The sequence below is a fragment of the Tamandua tetradactyla genome, chromosome 25, assembly GCF_023851605.1.
Source record: "Tamandua tetradactyla isolate mTamTet1 chromosome 25, mTamTet1.pri, whole genome shotgun sequence".
NCBI classification, from domain to species: domain Eukaryota; kingdom Metazoa; phylum Chordata; class Mammalia; order Pilosa; family Myrmecophagidae; genus Tamandua; species Tamandua tetradactyla.
This window is the reverse complement of record NC_135351.1, coordinates 34,347,997-34,364,992: the sequence shown is the minus strand read 5'-3', so window position 1 is coordinate 34,364,992 and position 16,996 is coordinate 34,347,997. Positions and strand designations below refer to the sequence as shown.

The following is a 16,996-nucleotide window of genomic DNA, read 5'->3' as shown; positions in this document are numbered from 1 at the left end:
GGTATTGCCACAGTGCCCTCAAAGTCAACCTACAGGCTACAATCCTTTAATATCTATACCTAGTTTTCTGAAACCATCTGTTCTGAGTACTCAAAAGATATGAAATTCATAAAATAAGTTTCTTGTGGGTATTTTAAATGTTAAGATATCTTAAATAAAATATATTATGGGGTGGGCCATGGTAGCTCAGCAAGCAGAGTTCTTGCCTCCCATGCCGGAGACCTGGGTTCGATTCCCAGTGCCTGCCCAGGCAAAAAAACCAAAAACACATTAATATACTATGGACATATGCACTAGGATATTCTTAAAAGCTGTAAACTGGAAACTACCCCAACGGCTAGGGACATTCATGCATTAGACACTACAGAGCAGTGAGAATGAATGAGCTACAGACATGGAACAACAAGAACGAACCTCACAAGCCAATTAAGAAAGAAGACACACCCCAATAGTACAGGTAACACTGACAAATAATATATAAGTAGGAAAACAAATCTAAAATGTTGAAAGTCAGGGGACTAGTTCCTTTTGAAAAGCTGAGGAAGTGATTAAATAAGACAAATTAGACATCATTTCTATTTTGATATGGACATTTCTTATCTCATTCAATCCATAATTGACAAGTTGGTTTTCCGGATCATACAATACCTGTTACTGTGATACTTCCTGTTGAAAAAATCTGTAATGTAGCTCTTAGAGATTTTATTCTATAGCACACTGCAGGATGAAGTTCAGGTTCGTAACTATACAAAAAAAAAAAAAAAAAAACCACAATTAATAAAGCCTTCATGACCTAGCAAGTAGCTCAAATATAAATAAGTGATTTTGGTTTTTCAAAGACCTACCTGGCATGAGGTCTATTGTTCTTTGTGAACTCTGGCAAACGGATTTCAAATGGCATGTTACACACTGCCAAAACATTAACAACTTTAAAATCTGTAAATATTACCTTTAGGAGAGAAGTAAAACTCAATGAATTATTTTGAAACAAAAAGTCTATTCATCAGGGCAATCCTTATAATTAAATTTCAATCCTTAAAAAAAAGAAAAAAAAATCATACCTGATAAAACAAAAACATCTTATAACATGAATTTAATATCATAAGTTACTGGTGGCTCCTTAATCCTATAATTAAAGGAAAAAACCTCAAAAACTTTATTTTAAAAAAAGTAAAACCTGATATTTGCAAGATTAAAATCGGACATCTGGAGTTTTTTGAATCTTGTTTTTAGTTTAATTTTCAAATAATTTAGATGGGCTATTTAAAACAACTGCGTTATAAAAGAGAAAATGGGAAAAAAATTAAAGCAGTGTTCTCCTTTTCATGAGTCAAAAAACAGAAAAGCTATCATTTTAAAAAGTCAATAAAATGAATGCACACTGAGTTCCAAAGACAAGACATTTTCTTCTATGCAAGAGGATAAAATGACATCTCTGTGAGTTTAGTTAGAAGTTTGTTTTCTTTGGGGAGACAGACTGTGGGATAGAATGATAGAATTGTATTTTTAATTAACTGGGATTTCTCTTAACACTTCTAATGCTATGCTAAGAAGAGAAGCTCCAAAGCTGAAAATAATGTCCTCAATATTATTCACATCTTCAGCTACTCCTATTGATATCACATCATTATGTCCTGGTAAAGGCGATAAGCATACTATCCTCCAACTCAGAACTTGTACAAGGCAGTTGTAGGAGGTCATCGAAGTGAGCAAAGTGGCACCAACCTCAAGTGGTGATGCTGCACCAAGGTAGGGCTCTCTCCACTGCTGTTCTCCTCTCCCACCACCACCACCACCACCACCTGCCCCCTAGCCCCCAGAACTTCAGTTCCCTCCTACCACTGTCTACTTCAGAGAAGACTAAAGTCATCAGAAACTCTCAGTGTCCAATCACTATATCTACCAACTTAGCCAAATCCAGACAGCCCACCTGATTTAGGACCATATCTCATCTTTATCTTTCATTTACTCATCATTTGCAAGTAACTTAGCAAGTCTATGCTATGTAATAATTTCATTTCAATTTATGCCTCTATAAAATTATATTTGAGAAGGGCAGTGGCAGAATTCTTGCCTGCCATGCCAGAGACCTGGGTTCGATTTCCAGAACCTGCCCATGCCAAAATAAATAAATAAAAAATTATTTGATAAGGCCAATGTGCCAGCGAAGTCACTTTCCAAGTGTGAGGGCTGCTAGCCAGGAGGAGCCCATCCCTAGCTTTCCACTCTTTCTCTTGACTTGGATCTCGAGATAAGCAAGAACAGGGTTTCTTGGGAGAAGTAAAAACTCAGAGTTGAAAAGGCAGTTACCTTGAAAGGAATGAGATCTCTCTGGAAAAGGGGTTTGGAATCCTTTACAAATACAGAGGTGAATTTGGGGACTAGAAGAGTAGCCTCACACTGAAGGATACTGTGACAAACTCAGAGTTGCTGTAGTTATTTCTTTAGTAAGGTAAACTGAAAATTTAAATTTTACAAAGATAAAACTTAAGTAGTTGCAGTTAGGTATTTTTTTTGGAAACATTACCTGAAAACCTAGTTTTTGCAGACTGCGTGCTAATCGTCTGGCACCAAATTTAGCCTCTTCTTCACTATGGTTTTTTGGAAAGAAAGAAATTTCAGTTACACAGGAAATAAATTTTCTGAGGAACATGACTAACTTTATATATGACTTTGTTTTTAAGGTCTAGGAAAAAGTTGTTTTCATGAAGGGAAATTAAAAACCTGACATTTACCTTGTTGCTCCAGTGCAAATAATTTTTCCTGAGGACCAAATTGTAGCTGTAATTCTAGGTTTTCTAAGCTTCATTAATACTTTCTACAAAAAAACAAACAACAACAAAAAAAACAACAATCAGATGGTATAGTAAGTGTTAATTTCATGTAGGGTTCTGCTTTATGTGAACCTACTCCCAGCTTATCCAAGGATCAAACAACTGTTTGCCAAATCACCCATCATATATAATACTGAACACCAAGAACATACTAATTAAAAACATCATTTAATTAATTAAAAATTCAAGTTCCATGGCAAGTCTTTCACAATATATTTGAAATCACCACACTACGAGTTGATAACCACATCACCTTCCAGTCCGCTGCTGTCACAGGACTGGAATCTGCATGAATTCTCAAACATGCCAAACTTGTTCACGGCTCAGGAGCTCTACAAGAGCTATCACCTCCACCTGTACTATTTTTCCCTCAATATTCTCACTTCATTCAGGTCTCTTACAAATGTCACCTCCATAGATAGGCCTTCCCTGACTATTCCATTTCAAACACCCATCCTCATGCTCTTTAGCTTCTTCTGCTTTATCCCACTTCACGGTAATCACCATTGGTTCACGCTACATCTTACAGTTAAGAAGCCCATTACATACTCAGGTACGACCTGCACACCTCCAGCACAGGAGAAATGTTGGAGCTGGAGGTATCATTCAGAACTCTTAGACAGGAAAGGTGTTTAAAACAATGGGTTTGAATGAAATCACCTACAGAGTATAAATAGGTCAAGGATTGAGTTCCCAATAATGCGTCAGTTTAAATTTTCACTGCAACTTTTCATTGATGGGAATATTTATCACATGCCCATTATATGTAAGAGAGAGAAGAAATGTTTACTAAATAATGTGATACATAAATGAATCAAGGTTTCTCCTTAAAACTTGTTACATTTTGAGTGCCTCCCCCACTCAGTTATATGCCATATTATCTAGATAGAAAGCTTTAAAATCTCAGGAGACTCAAAATTTACCAAAGATCATAATGGATTTAAAATGAAAATATATCATAAAATTTCAAACACAAGTAACTGAGAAACAATGGACTTAGTTATTCAACATTTAATTGTCTCTCACTATCAGTTTGTCCAAAAATAGATTTTTCAGTCAACTTCTGTAGGAAAAATGACTACTCTTCCACGTGGCAGGCTTAAGTATCAATACAGTGTTAGGTGTTTTCCTAATGAAATGTTTTAGCCAGACATATTTTATTTACTTTTTAAATAAGAACAGTATTATTGGTGAACTTGAAAATCTTTAACTGTGGGTTACTGAGAATTTTAATTGAATTTAATTATCCTTACTTAGTTCCTAGTATTAAAAACTAATGATAGGGTGGGCCATGGTGGCTCAGTGGCAGAGTTCTCTCCTGCCATGCCATAGACCTGGGTTCAGTTTCTGGTGCTTGCACATGCCAAAAAAAAAAAAAGTAATGATAATTTACTAGGCATATTGGTAATAACTTTCATAAGAGCCTTCATATACATTCTTATTTAATTATAGTGCTAAATGTATAAACTGTATATGTTATTATATACCATCATTCTTTGGTTTATAAAAGCCAGGTAAATACCCATTGTCATTTACAATGTTAATCTCAAAATACTAAGCACATTATCAATTTTTATTTTAAATAGTACAAGTTTAACAAAAACTAAAATTTAAAATGTCCAGATACGAGCCATGTTATTTTTAGCAGTTTGTTACTAAAGAGAACCACCTATTTCAGCTAACTAGAGGAGTATGACAATTAACACATTACAAAAATTAAAATATATTTGAGCATCATTCAAATATAATATTTGAACAAATATATATACAAAAGTAAAAGTGCTCCTTTTTTTTTCAGTTAAAAGACAGTGGGAAGACAATACAATCTCCATGGAACCAGTGACTTCACTGCTAAGACACAGAGACAGGCAGCTCTGAAGTTATCACCTTCGTGAGAGGAGAGGCCACTTTCTACTATATGCTGTACAACTAGTGTGTGGTCGGGGCCTTGAAAATTATCTGTAGCACTATAAAACTAGGCTCTGTTGTAAACATACGAAAAATGAGATACTTACTCCAACATCACGCTTATAAATTACATTTGCTCCCTCCAAAGCAATCTTCCGTAAATTCAAATGGCATCTTGTTCTAAAAACACAGACTACATTTGTAATCAGAATGTCCAATGCAACATCGCTGTCTGCATCCATTGGGGTAGTTTAAAAACTTAACGTCCCACCACGAAGATCACATCCTGAGAACAGAACCAAACAAAGCAATTAAACTTCAATGCCTGTTAATTTATTTTTCACAAATAATCTTGAAAATTAAAATGCAAGAAATGAATCAATATTACTTAGTTTTCAATGGTAACTCAAGTCAGTTATGCTGCTTCCTCTTGCCAGTCTCATTTTTTAAGATAACATGGCATACGCTGCCCTTCGAAATGTGGATCTAATTTTCGTTCTTTCAAATGAATAAGTAACTTCAACATGTCAAGCACTTTTCAGACTTATCTTGGGCCACTCGCTTTCACCACCACCATGTTCCAGGTGCCCTGCGGCTCTGGTGCACCCCCAAAGATACCCAGCCCACAGTCTGGACTCGGCTTGAATTATCCTTGCGATCCCAATTTCATCCACTGGTGGTGTTTTAACCCACTTTCCGTTGCTGGGGTGACCAAAAGGATGAGCTATTTTTTTCTACTTCAGACACAGTAATTGGTTTAAGTTCCGAGAAGCAGAAATATTAATTAAAACATTTATTAACAGACTTTTCTAATTTATTAATCATTCATTCATTCTTCACTTACTGAACACCTTCTATACTCTGAGGTGAGAACACTGGAGAAAAGCAAAATTAAAAAGGCAAAGGCTCCTGCCCTCAAGGAGCTCATAAACAATGTAAGGGAAGGGGAAGATGAGATTTCCCAGAATATATATTTTACAAAACTCCTATAAGAACTTTTCTATAAATAAACAAACAAAAGAAACAAACCTTAGTGCTTACTAAGTACATGCCCATATGCAGCTAAAAAATTCACTCTTGGACTGTGTTCTCCAGAGAAACAGTACCAACAGGAGACAGATCTGTATCTACCTATATAAATATTATGAGATTTATTATAAGAATTGACTCAAACAACCATAGGGATGGGCAAGTTGTAAGAGCAGGAAGCAAGTTGGGAATTTCCATGAAGGTTTAGATGAATTTCCCATGAGAAGCCAGCTAGGAGAAGTAGAGAGAGAAATTCCTCCTTCTGACTGCTGAAATCATCAGTTTTCCCTTTAAGGCCTTCACCTGATTAGATGATACTTCTCTCATTGTTGAAGGTAATCTCTTTGGCTCACTGTAGACCTAACAGGCCATCAATGCAATTGATTAATGATTTAAAACCACCTCTAAAATGATTTAAATATCCTCCCAGTAATAATCATGCCAGTGCGTGCTTGACCAAACAACTGGATCCCAACCATAACTTAGCCAAGTTGATAGATGAAATTAACCATCACGGCCCTAGTTTCCACAACTTAAAAAATAATGGTGATGGGGTGCAAGGGTAATTCAGTCACAGAATTCACACCTGCCATGTGGGAGAATTCACAGCTGCCATGGTTTGATTCCCAGCCCATGCACTTTCCAAAAACAAAACAAACAAGCAAACAAACTGACAAACAAAAAACAAAAATTCAACAAAATGATGCTGCAATAACGGGATACCCACTTGGAAGAAGAATGAAATGTGACCCCAAACAAAAAAAAATACCAAAAATTCAACAAAATGATGCTGCAATAACAGGATACCCACTTGGAAAAATGAAATGTGACCCCTGCCATACAGCACACACACACACACACACCAAATATGTATATTAAATAAGGGTGAGTCCGCTTACCTAACCCACAAAAAGAAAACCAGAAAATAGTATTGATACTATAACTGTCTTATATTTGAAAAATTAGTATTCTTTGCAATTATTCCAATTATTACAAGACCAAAACAACGAAGATGCCAAGAGTCCAAATAAAGAAAATTCACCCTTGCTTTTCTGGTTTTTGGTCTCTGAGAACACAATGATAAATAAGGCAGGCCAAGACTTCTAGGACTTCTCTGGGTCCACATGGCATTCAATTCCGTAGATCAGTTGTACCCCATCCTCAGTATATTTTCTCACCCTTACATTCCCATATTCCCTTCAACCTGCTTATCTTTTTGTTTCACTGTGTGACTGTTTGAGTCACCTCAAATCATGATTTTTGTACAAGAGGTGAGCAGGGCAGCAGTGGACCTGATGGACAGGTAGACAGGTAGACAGATTAGTGAGCAGACGTAGCTATCAGCAGTAGACATTCAGTGGTAGACTCAAGGCCTCACTTGCCACTTATTGGTCATAAGAACTTGGGCATATGGAGTCTATCTGTGCCTTGGTTTTCTCACCTGTAGCACAGGATAATGTCTATCCCAGAGTGTTGCAGGATTATATAAAGTGTGTGAAAACTAATTAGTACATATGCCTGGGAAATAAAAACATAATAAACGACAGTGATTATTGGTGAAATAAGTTGGGATCATCAAGCAGAGGTGATATTTCTTAGTGTCATTTACCATGATATTACAGCCCAGATATTGAGCCATCTGGACACTACTAGGTTTTCTACTATTTTACTATAAAAATTGTAAAATAACCATGAGGCTTATAGTTGTTTACCCCAATATCCATTCTGCAATTCCTTCATAATTAACAGAACCCACATGTCTAGATGGGCACAATGTAGCAGGAAATATATCCTATTCTCTTGAGTCTCCATGGTAATAGGTATGGCATGTTCTGGTTGACAAAATGTAAAATGATATGGTTGTGCTGTGTGTCTTCTGCAAAGTCTGCTTAGAGAGACAGAACCAAGCTAGTTAGTCTTTCTCTTCTTCATTCTTGTTGCCTGGAATTTAAAAGTAAGAGCTGGAGTTCAAGTGGCCATTTTAGATCATGAAGCTATGAGATATGGATGGTAGAACAGCACAATAGGCGTCTGGGCCACTGATACCATAACTCTGCTTATCATTCCTACACTTCTTTAACTCTAGACTTCATGAATGTTAGAAAAAAATTATTTCTTGTTTATGGTCCCCTTATGTTAGATATTTGTTATGTGCAGCCAAACCTAATTCTAACTGACACACATCCCTTGAATGTAATCTACAAAGAGCAGCAACTTAAGGAGAAACTGCATTATAGAGAAACTATGCCAAATTTACTGTTTCACAACAGAATTTTTACACCATGCAGGCTACAAAAACAATTCAAATTTACTATTTTGTCTTCCTACACTATTGAATTTCCTGATGGGAGTACACAAGGCCAATATTTAGAGTAAAACAAGTCAATAGAGAAAAGGCATAGCAAATCTTTGTGAATGCAAGGAAGCCTGGAAATTAATTCAAGATCGATGACTGTTTATATGTTCAACAACTTAAATTCTAAAATCAGGGTCATGGGAATAGTTCATCACAAGTTTGTTCATATTTAAGACTGGTAACCTAGCAAGCAGCCTCAGAAAATATTATGCTTTTAGTTTTTTAGTTAAGTATACAATACAAAAAAGTTAATACTTTAAAAAAAAGGCACCCTACATGAACAACCCTACACTTCCAAAGTGGTATTAACAAAAACAATAGCAACCATTTGCAAATCAGTTTATCTATTTTATAAACAAGACAGTAGTACTAGGTATTAACAAAGATTCACTTGTTTCTTAAAACATAACCCTCCTAAATAGGATACCTAGAATGGCAACTCAGTGTTATACAGACAAATCATGATTTTTATAAAGTATTTGAAGTATTACGTGATCTTTTTAGTTTTAAGTGTGGCTAAATAATTTATCAATGAGTAAAAAATGACTGCTTGAGTAAATTTTATTCTCAATTTTAAAGACGAATTGATTACTCTAAAAGAAGCATAAAAGGCTTAGTTAGTCCTGAAAACACACACACAACTTTTTTTTTTTAAACTGACATAAGATGATGAAAAGTAATTTCCACTAGGAAAGATATATTCCAAATTGTTTACAATTGTCATGATACCTATAGTTAAACATTTGGATTATCTATTTCCCCCATTAAATTCTCACATTCTTAAGGTCGAAAACTATATGTCTTAAAGAGCTAGGTATTTCCATTGCCCAGTACTATATCTAGTACCCAGTAAGTATTCAATTATTATTTGGTGAATGATTGCTACTAAATCCAACATTTCAACCTCCAGTCTACATTAAACTACTTATTTACCTAGAATGTCAAACTACTTCTTTTAATACAAGGTGTGGAAAAAATTTATGTCAAGCCTGAAACTTCCTTTCAAAGCACCTATTTTCATGATTGTAAAAGAGCTAACAGGCTTTTTCTTCCCTATGAGCCCCTTAACAGAATATCCATGAAAATGCCCAGGTATGATATTTTATTATACCTCATGTTTGTTTATGCTTAAGATAAATACTGTTTTACTGTTTTGTATAGCTCCAAGGGGAATATGTTTAAGCAATTCCACACACACACAAAATACAGTAGTTGACAGTGATGATATTTAAACTGACAAAGCTGTCAAACCTTAAGATACATGAAAGGGCAAAAGAATAACAGAGTGAACCACTATGTACCTACCACCCAGCTTAAAAAATAAACATCACAATATAATTGTGCCTGCCATGCCCTTTATCCCAAATGATATTCTCATCTCTCCCCCCACAAAGGAAACCTCTACTCCGAATGTGGTGTTTTATCATTCTCCCGCATTCCTCAAATTTATTACATATATATTACATCTCTAAACCCAATTAAGTCATGATTTTAAAAAATATATTGATGGGTTTGATCTGATATATCATTTCAGATTTAAACATCTATGCTCATAAGCACAGCTAGCCTTTAATTTTCCTTGCTGATACTATCCTTATCTGCTTTGGGTATCAAGGTTAGTTACACAAGACTCATTAGGAGAGTTAGGGAGCTTTCTTTCTTTTTTTATTTTATCCTCTGGAATACAGTTCTGAAGACCTTACCTGAAAACTGTCTGGACCTGTTTTTTCATTGTTTACTTGCTTGTTAGATTTGGAAAGACTAATTCAATTTCCCTAAGAATTTTAAAACAATTGATGTCTTCTATTTCTTTGTAAGTCAGTTTGGGCAAATTAAACTTTCTAGGGAATTTTCCATTTCTTCTAATTTTTTTTTTAAACTTACTGGCATAGATGCTTCATGGTTTTCATATACTCTTTTAAAATTTCTGCCGTATCTATGTTTATGTATACTTACCCTTCTTTCATTCTAGTATCACATCTGTATTTTTTTCTTTGTCAATCATGTTGAAAGACTTCTATTTTGTTAAGTCTTTCCAAAGAACAAACTTGGCAGTTGATTCTCTTCATTAATTTCTTGCCTTAAGTTCATTATTTCCTTCTTTTATTGATATATTCTTTCTCTAATTTCTTATATTGGAAAGTACTAACATCAGATACTTAACATGTCAGTTTTGAACTTTTATTCTTTCCTTGTATGAACATCTTGTATGAAGAGACTGGTTAAATAAAATGCAGCCCTCTTAATAGACCATGACTTCACCCCACCCCCATAGCAATTATTTTATACAGAGAGATGATTTTTTATTTTTTATTTCTTTCGTCTAGCTTTTGAAGAGTCTGGATTGTTCTTTTAAATAAATACATATCAGGTTTACTGTAAGAAGTAGTTATTTCCATTTTGATTTAAATTTAAATATCAATAATCTACCCGCTGCCTAAGACCTAACCTTATGACAAAGCTTTATCAGATGTTTTGCCATTTTTAAGTAAATGTCTAGCATGAGTTTGGTTTGTCACACATTTCTTTCTAATAAAAAGCAAAGTTCAAAACTGCAGCTGTCCTACCTACAGGAAATGTCATATTTCTAGATTTCGATTAAAATACATCATAAGAGTTGAACCACTGAATTCATCGGTTTTATGGACAAGCATAATACATCATCTATATTTTGGGTCCCTTGACTTAATAATGGTATTTGGGAAAAAAATAAGTTCAGCAATCACAAACAGCAGCCTTAACTCATGAGCTGAAAAACACTGCCACCTCCTGACTTTTAAGACAAATTGCACCAAGAACAATTACATTTAGTATTTTCCACACCAGGAAAGGTATTCAAACTGAAAGGCTGAAAGGCTGCAGCAAACACTGCCATAAAAACAGAGCAAAAATAACCCTAAAACCTAAATAAAAGTTATACAAAGGTGACGACAAAAATGAAGAATCTAGTTACTGTAAATGTATTCAAGTTGAAACAGGGGATACTGGGGGAGAGGCCTTGAAGGCTTAACTACAAAATTACCATCTATAATTTGAGAAATGGCAAAGGCAGCGGAAGACTGGAGATAGACCAATTTGCAAACACAACATAGACTCATGTGGTCTCCTACAGATTCCTCTTTTCTAAAAGAAAGACATGCCAGCCACATTAACTTCATGTTCTTTATAAAGCTCCTAAAATAGCAGAGCAGGAAAGAGACATTTGGTGTCCTGATTCCAACATGTTAACTTGACAGTCTCTCAACACACACCTGTGACCAAGATGGAGCAAAGCAAACATTCTGTCTTTAAGAAAGAGAGTAACCCTTTCCCATCTGACTGATAGGACAGCAGTAACCTTAAAAAGGGGACTGTGACTGAGAGTTCACATTTAGCTAATGTGACATGGGTAAGTTACTTAACCTCTCGCTAAGGCTTAGCTTTCTCCTCTGTAAACTGGTGATAATATCACTTGTACCTCCCAGGGTTCTCTTAAGGATTAAATATCCTTATCTATGTCAAGTACATAGAATAACGCATGTTTTTGCCAAATGGTAGCTATTATTGTTTGATGGATTCACTGGGCGCTGAATACTGAATTATTTAATGAATTGATGCAAAACTTGAGAAAGGTCACAGTAACAGATGGAAAAAAACAAGATCATGATAGGTTAAGCAGGGGTCAGCAGATTACATCCAGTGGGCCAGCTGCCTGTTTTCAGGCAGAAAAAAAAAAAAAAAGAAAAAGAAAAAAGTGTTAATGGAACCCAGCCATGGTCATGCATTTACGTAATGACTAGACAGCGCAGGAGAGCTGATATAAAGGAGACCAATATTATATAAACATTTAACAAGTGCTTAAGTAAAAGCAAAAGCGTTTGATGTAGAAAGCCATAGTTAGATGAAATTAAACAGTAATTATAGCATCTTCACTACATATATCTCACCTATTATCTATGAGACTCAATCTAAAAACCAATTCTGAAGACTGGCAGGCAGATAGAATTCATGAAGATAAACTGCATTAAAATTAATTGCTGTTATTTTTTATCTATATAAAAAGTTACAAAGATACTGGTTTTTACAGAAATTAATTAACAATAACAACTCTGAGAGTTGCCAGCAACTCTCCTCCATTTTATTACTATATTTTATGCTTCCAGTCAGTAAAATATTTGTAACGATGCCTAAAATGTGACAGGGGAAGATTTAAATGGGGCTGGTTTCCTGAATGAATGATTAAGGAAAGATAAGTTCTGATTTACAATCTTGTGAAAAAGTTGTGTTTGAAAAATGAGTATTTTGCAATGTGAGAATAGATAATCTAATATATAGCTTATATAGATTATTAGAGAAGTTGCAGGTTTACAGAAAAGTCATGCATAAAATACCCCCATTACTAAAATTTGCATTAGCGTGGAACATTTGTTACAAGTGATGAAAGGTCATTTTTTATAACTGTACTATTCACTATAGTCCATGGTTTACAAGAGGCCCATCCCACATTAATGTTTAAATAGTGGTCTATGTTTAACAAGTTTATTTCAGAACACACCAAGATGTAACTTCAAAGTAAGAAAACCTGGGTATTAAAAACAGTTGACATGGACTTTAACTGAACCTACATGACAATGGGCTAGATCCCAACTGCTCCTACCCTCATTTGTAAAATGCCAGAAATACCACTTATTGCATATGACAGTCTTGAGGGATTAATGAGCACCTCACGTATATGTTCCACACTAAAGTAACAATAGTCAACAGTAACATTAGTATTACTTTTAACTAAAGAACTATTGTGGATGACAAGGGGAATGCCACTTTAAATTGGGGGAGCCAAATTCAAATTGGGAAATCTGAAATACTGACTTTCTTATTATATGAAAACAAAATTCATTTTGGATAGCGTTCTTAACATTGTAAATAAACTGTCAACAATTTTTTAAAAAATAGCATGTCTATTTCTGATTACATAAGAAATACTTGTAGAAAAAAGTCACCTATAACCCAACCACAGTGATATCCCTGCTAGGACTTTGGTATACATTAGCCCAGCTTCCTCCTACCCCACCCTACCCCTGCCCAATGCTCATATAGGCACGTTTTTAGGTTGGTAAATCTGTGTATTTACCTGTACATTTCAAACATGATTGGAATCATATGCACATGTTGTTCTTTCTAACCAACAAAGGATATTATAAAAATCTTTGCCAACTTGAGACATAAAAAGTAGCCATACTGAATTGATTTTCCTTGAATAATAATGAGGGTGAACTTTCCAAATTTGAGTAACCATTTGTATTTCTTCTTATGTTAACTGTCTCATATCCCTCATTCATTTTCCTTCTGAGATTCTTACTGGGTTATAAAAGCTCTTATACATAAAGACTATTAACCCTTTGCCTGCTTATGCTATTCTTTATGCTGAAGTACTCTATCCCCACTTGTCCAAGGGGCTCTCACCTTGTTCTATAGCTCAGCATCACCTTCAGTCACAAGATGATAATGATGTACTGGAAACCTAAGTGTTAGGCCCTATATATTTGACAAACCTATCATCAGCACTTCTGCCTTGGAAGAGTGGACTAGTAGATGAGGATGGTTGGAAGTTAGGACCCAGTGCAGCAGCTCGGTGAGAGATGGTGGCGGCATGGACTGGGGTGGTGATGGATGGAGAGAGAAGACAGGCATTTTTAGGAGACAGAGTGAACAGGCAGTGGTGACTGACTATGGGGAGGAGGAGAAAGGAGATGGATGGTGAGCTCACATTTATGGCCTGAGCTATCCTTTACTGAGACAGCAAACTGAAGGGTGAGGGGGGTGGGTGGGAGAGGGAAGCGGAGGACAGGTAAGTTGAACTGAAGGCACCGGTGAGTCAGGCAAGAGGAGATACAGCACTGAGCCCAGGACAGGTCTAGGTCTAGCTGGAGATGTATATTTGGAAATCCAAATATAGAATGAAATAAAAACTATCATGGTTGAAATAAGAAATCTAAGGTACTAAGAAATCGGATCCCAAACACAGACTTTGGTGTTCCTATTCTCAGACCCATTACCAGGCTACTCAGTATAACTCTATCATAGCATTTCCTCCCACTGTACTATAGTGACATTTCCTATTCATATGTATCTCCTTGGTATATATATGAATATGGTATACCATATATGTATATATGAATATACATATACCATATGAATAGACTATGGTAGACCATAAGCTACTCAGAGGCATGATCAAAAACTACTTACCTTTGTATCCTACCTTAATACAGTTCCCAAGACACTAAAAACATTCAGTTAACTATCTGTGGAGCTTAACCGTTAAATAGGCACACACTCATGCACATACAGGCACACTTTTAAAGCAAAAGTTTCAGGAGCCCTGACTCTGTAGCAGATTACTTGAGTTAACTTCAGATTCTACCACTTTCCAGCGATGTGACCGTAGGTAAATGACTTAACACCTCTATGCCTAGATGTCTTCATCCTTAAAACAAGGCAGAAAACTGTACCCATATCCATGACATAGTGTTGTGAACAGTAAGTGAAAATTCATGTAAAGCACTTGGCAGAGTACTTGTCACAGAATTCAGATTTAGTTATTCTCATTGTTACTATTCTCCCCTTTCTTCATCTTCAATGGATATAGAAATAATCAAAAATGGAAAGGATTTCCAGCTAATTCTCATCAAGCTTTGGAACACAAAAACAGATCATGTTCTTTCAAGTCTGAAAACAAGGGGTAAAAAAGAGGGGCCAAGATGGCGGCTTAGCAATGTGCGCGTTTTAGTTCATCCTCCAGAACAACTACTAAATAACCAGAAACAGTACAGAACAGCTCCCGGAGCCACAATAGTGACCGGACACACAGCGTACCCGAGTCTGGTCCAGCTAGACGGGCTGCGAGTCTCCAGGAACCATGAGTTCCCCAAGCCGTGGCGGCCGGCGCCCGGCACCCCTCCCCCACAGGTGGCTTCCCACAGGGAAATGAAAGACACTCTAACAGTAGCAGGGACTGAGTCCAACCGAACACCAATTATGGCATTAATAAACAAATTCTGACTACTAAAATAGGCCCCCAGCTCAGGCGAAACTGGTCAAGGCGGAGGTCGCTTATTGGGCTAACCGAAAAAGAGGAAAGGGGACGAAACGGAAGTTTTTCTGGCTGTTTCTACGGAGGCTTGGCTGCCTCTGGATTCAGCGGTGGGACTACTCGGGTTGCAACTGCCCCAGACATAGGCAGAAACAGACTGCTTTCAGGGCTGTCTCCCGCCTGTTCCCCAGGGGAAGGGTGAAGCCCAAATTAGGTGGAATCCCTCTCTCAAGGAATTCAGACCCCAGGGCTTCACAATTTGAAGCCATTAAAACCAACCTACAACCTCTCCTCTGTCTCCACCACACCCCCAGCAGGGAGAGCCTTCCAAAGTTAAAGGAGCCACAACATCTTTTGCTGGTGGAACCCGCAGGCAGACAAGCGCCACAGACTGGGCAGGATAAGAAAAACAGAGCTCAGAGACTTCACAGGAAAGTCTTTCAACCTGCTGGGGCTCACCCTCAGGGAAAACTGATGCAGGTGACTCCTTCCACCTGATAGGAGGCCGGTTTAGTCCGGGAAAACCTGGTTGGAGTCTGTAATACCTATGTAGACCCTCCTAAGGGTGGGGAGGGAAAAGGCACCTTACAAGCAGGACAAGAAACAAGAAAACAAGAACTGAAAAATTACCCTCTGTTAAACAAAACTTAAGCTAGAGGCCCAAAAAAGTTGAACTGAAGGTCAAAGAACAGACAACAAACTCATCTAGCAAGAAAACACGAGGTAAGATAAGTGAAAGCAATCTCCAGAATAAACTAGTTAAGGTAATTAAATGTCTACACGCCAGCAAAAAATAACAAATCACACCAGGAAAATTGAAGATATGGCCCAGTCAAAGGAACAACCAATAGTTCAAATGAGATACAGGAGCTGAAACAATTAATTCAGAATATACGAACAGAAATGGAAAACCTCATCAAAAATCAATTCAATGAATTGAGGGAAGACATGAAGAAGGCAAGGAATGAACAAAAAGAAGAAATGGAAAATCTGAAAAAACAAATCACAGAACTTATGGGAATGAAAGATACAGTAGAAGAGATGAAAAAAACAATGGAAACCTACAATGAGACAGAGGTTAGGATTAGTGAACTGGAGGATGGAACATCTGAAATCCAAAAAGAAACAGAAACTATAGGGAAAAGAATGGAAAAATATGAGCATGGACTCAGGGAATTGAATGATAATATGAAGCGCACAAATATACGTGTTGCGGGTGTTCTGGAAGGAGAAGAGAAGGGAAAAGGAGGAGAAAAACTAATGGAAGAAACTATCACTGAAAATTACTCAACTCTTATGAAAGACCTAAAATTACAGATCCAAGAAGTACAGCGCACCCCAAAGAGAACAGATCCAAATAGACGTTCTCCAAGACACTTACTAGTCAGAATGTCAGAGGTCAAAGAGAAAGAGAGGATCTTGAAAGCAGCAAGAGAAAAGTAATCCATCACATACAAGGGAAACCCAATAAGACTATGTGTAGATTTCTCAGCAGAAACCATGGAGGCGAGAAGACAGTGGGATGATATATTTAAATTACTAAAAGAGAAAAACTGCCAACCAAGAAATCTATACCCAGCAAAATTGTCCTTCAAAAATGAGGGAGAAATTAAAACATTCTCAGACAAAAAATCACTGAGAGAATTTGTGACCAAGAGACCAGCTCTGCAAGAAATACTAAAGGGAGCACTAGAGACAGATATGAAAAGACAGAAGAGAGAGGTGTGGAGAAGAGTGTAGAAAGAAGGAAAATTAGATATGACATATAAAATACAAAAGGCAAAATGGTAGAGGAAA

At 36.6% G+C, this 16,996-nt stretch overlaps 1 protein-coding gene across 3 annotated transcripts in view; it reads right to left on the bottom strand.

Moving 5' to 3' along the window:
• Nucleotides 1–16,996, bottom strand: part of TBPL1 (TATA-box binding protein like 1) — a 37,288-nt gene that overhangs the window by 2,362 nt on the left and 17,930 nt on the right. For all 3 annotated transcript variants that reach the window (XM_077144050.1, XM_077144053.1, XM_077144051.1), the window contains exons 2-6: nucleotides 4,850–5,028; nucleotides 2,736–2,818; nucleotides 2,528–2,591; nucleotides 846–949; nucleotides 649–743 (exon numbers count right to left, since the gene is read on the bottom strand). In XM_077144050.1, coding sequence (XP_077000165.1) covers nucleotides 649–743; nucleotides 846–949; nucleotides 2,528–2,591; nucleotides 2,736–2,818; nucleotides 4,850–4,984 — 481 coding nt within the window. In that variant the 5' untranslated portion in view covers nucleotides 4,985–5,028. The remainder of the gene's footprint in view (nucleotides 1–648; nucleotides 744–845; nucleotides 950–2,527; nucleotides 2,592–2,735; nucleotides 2,819–4,849; nucleotides 5,029–16,996) is intronic.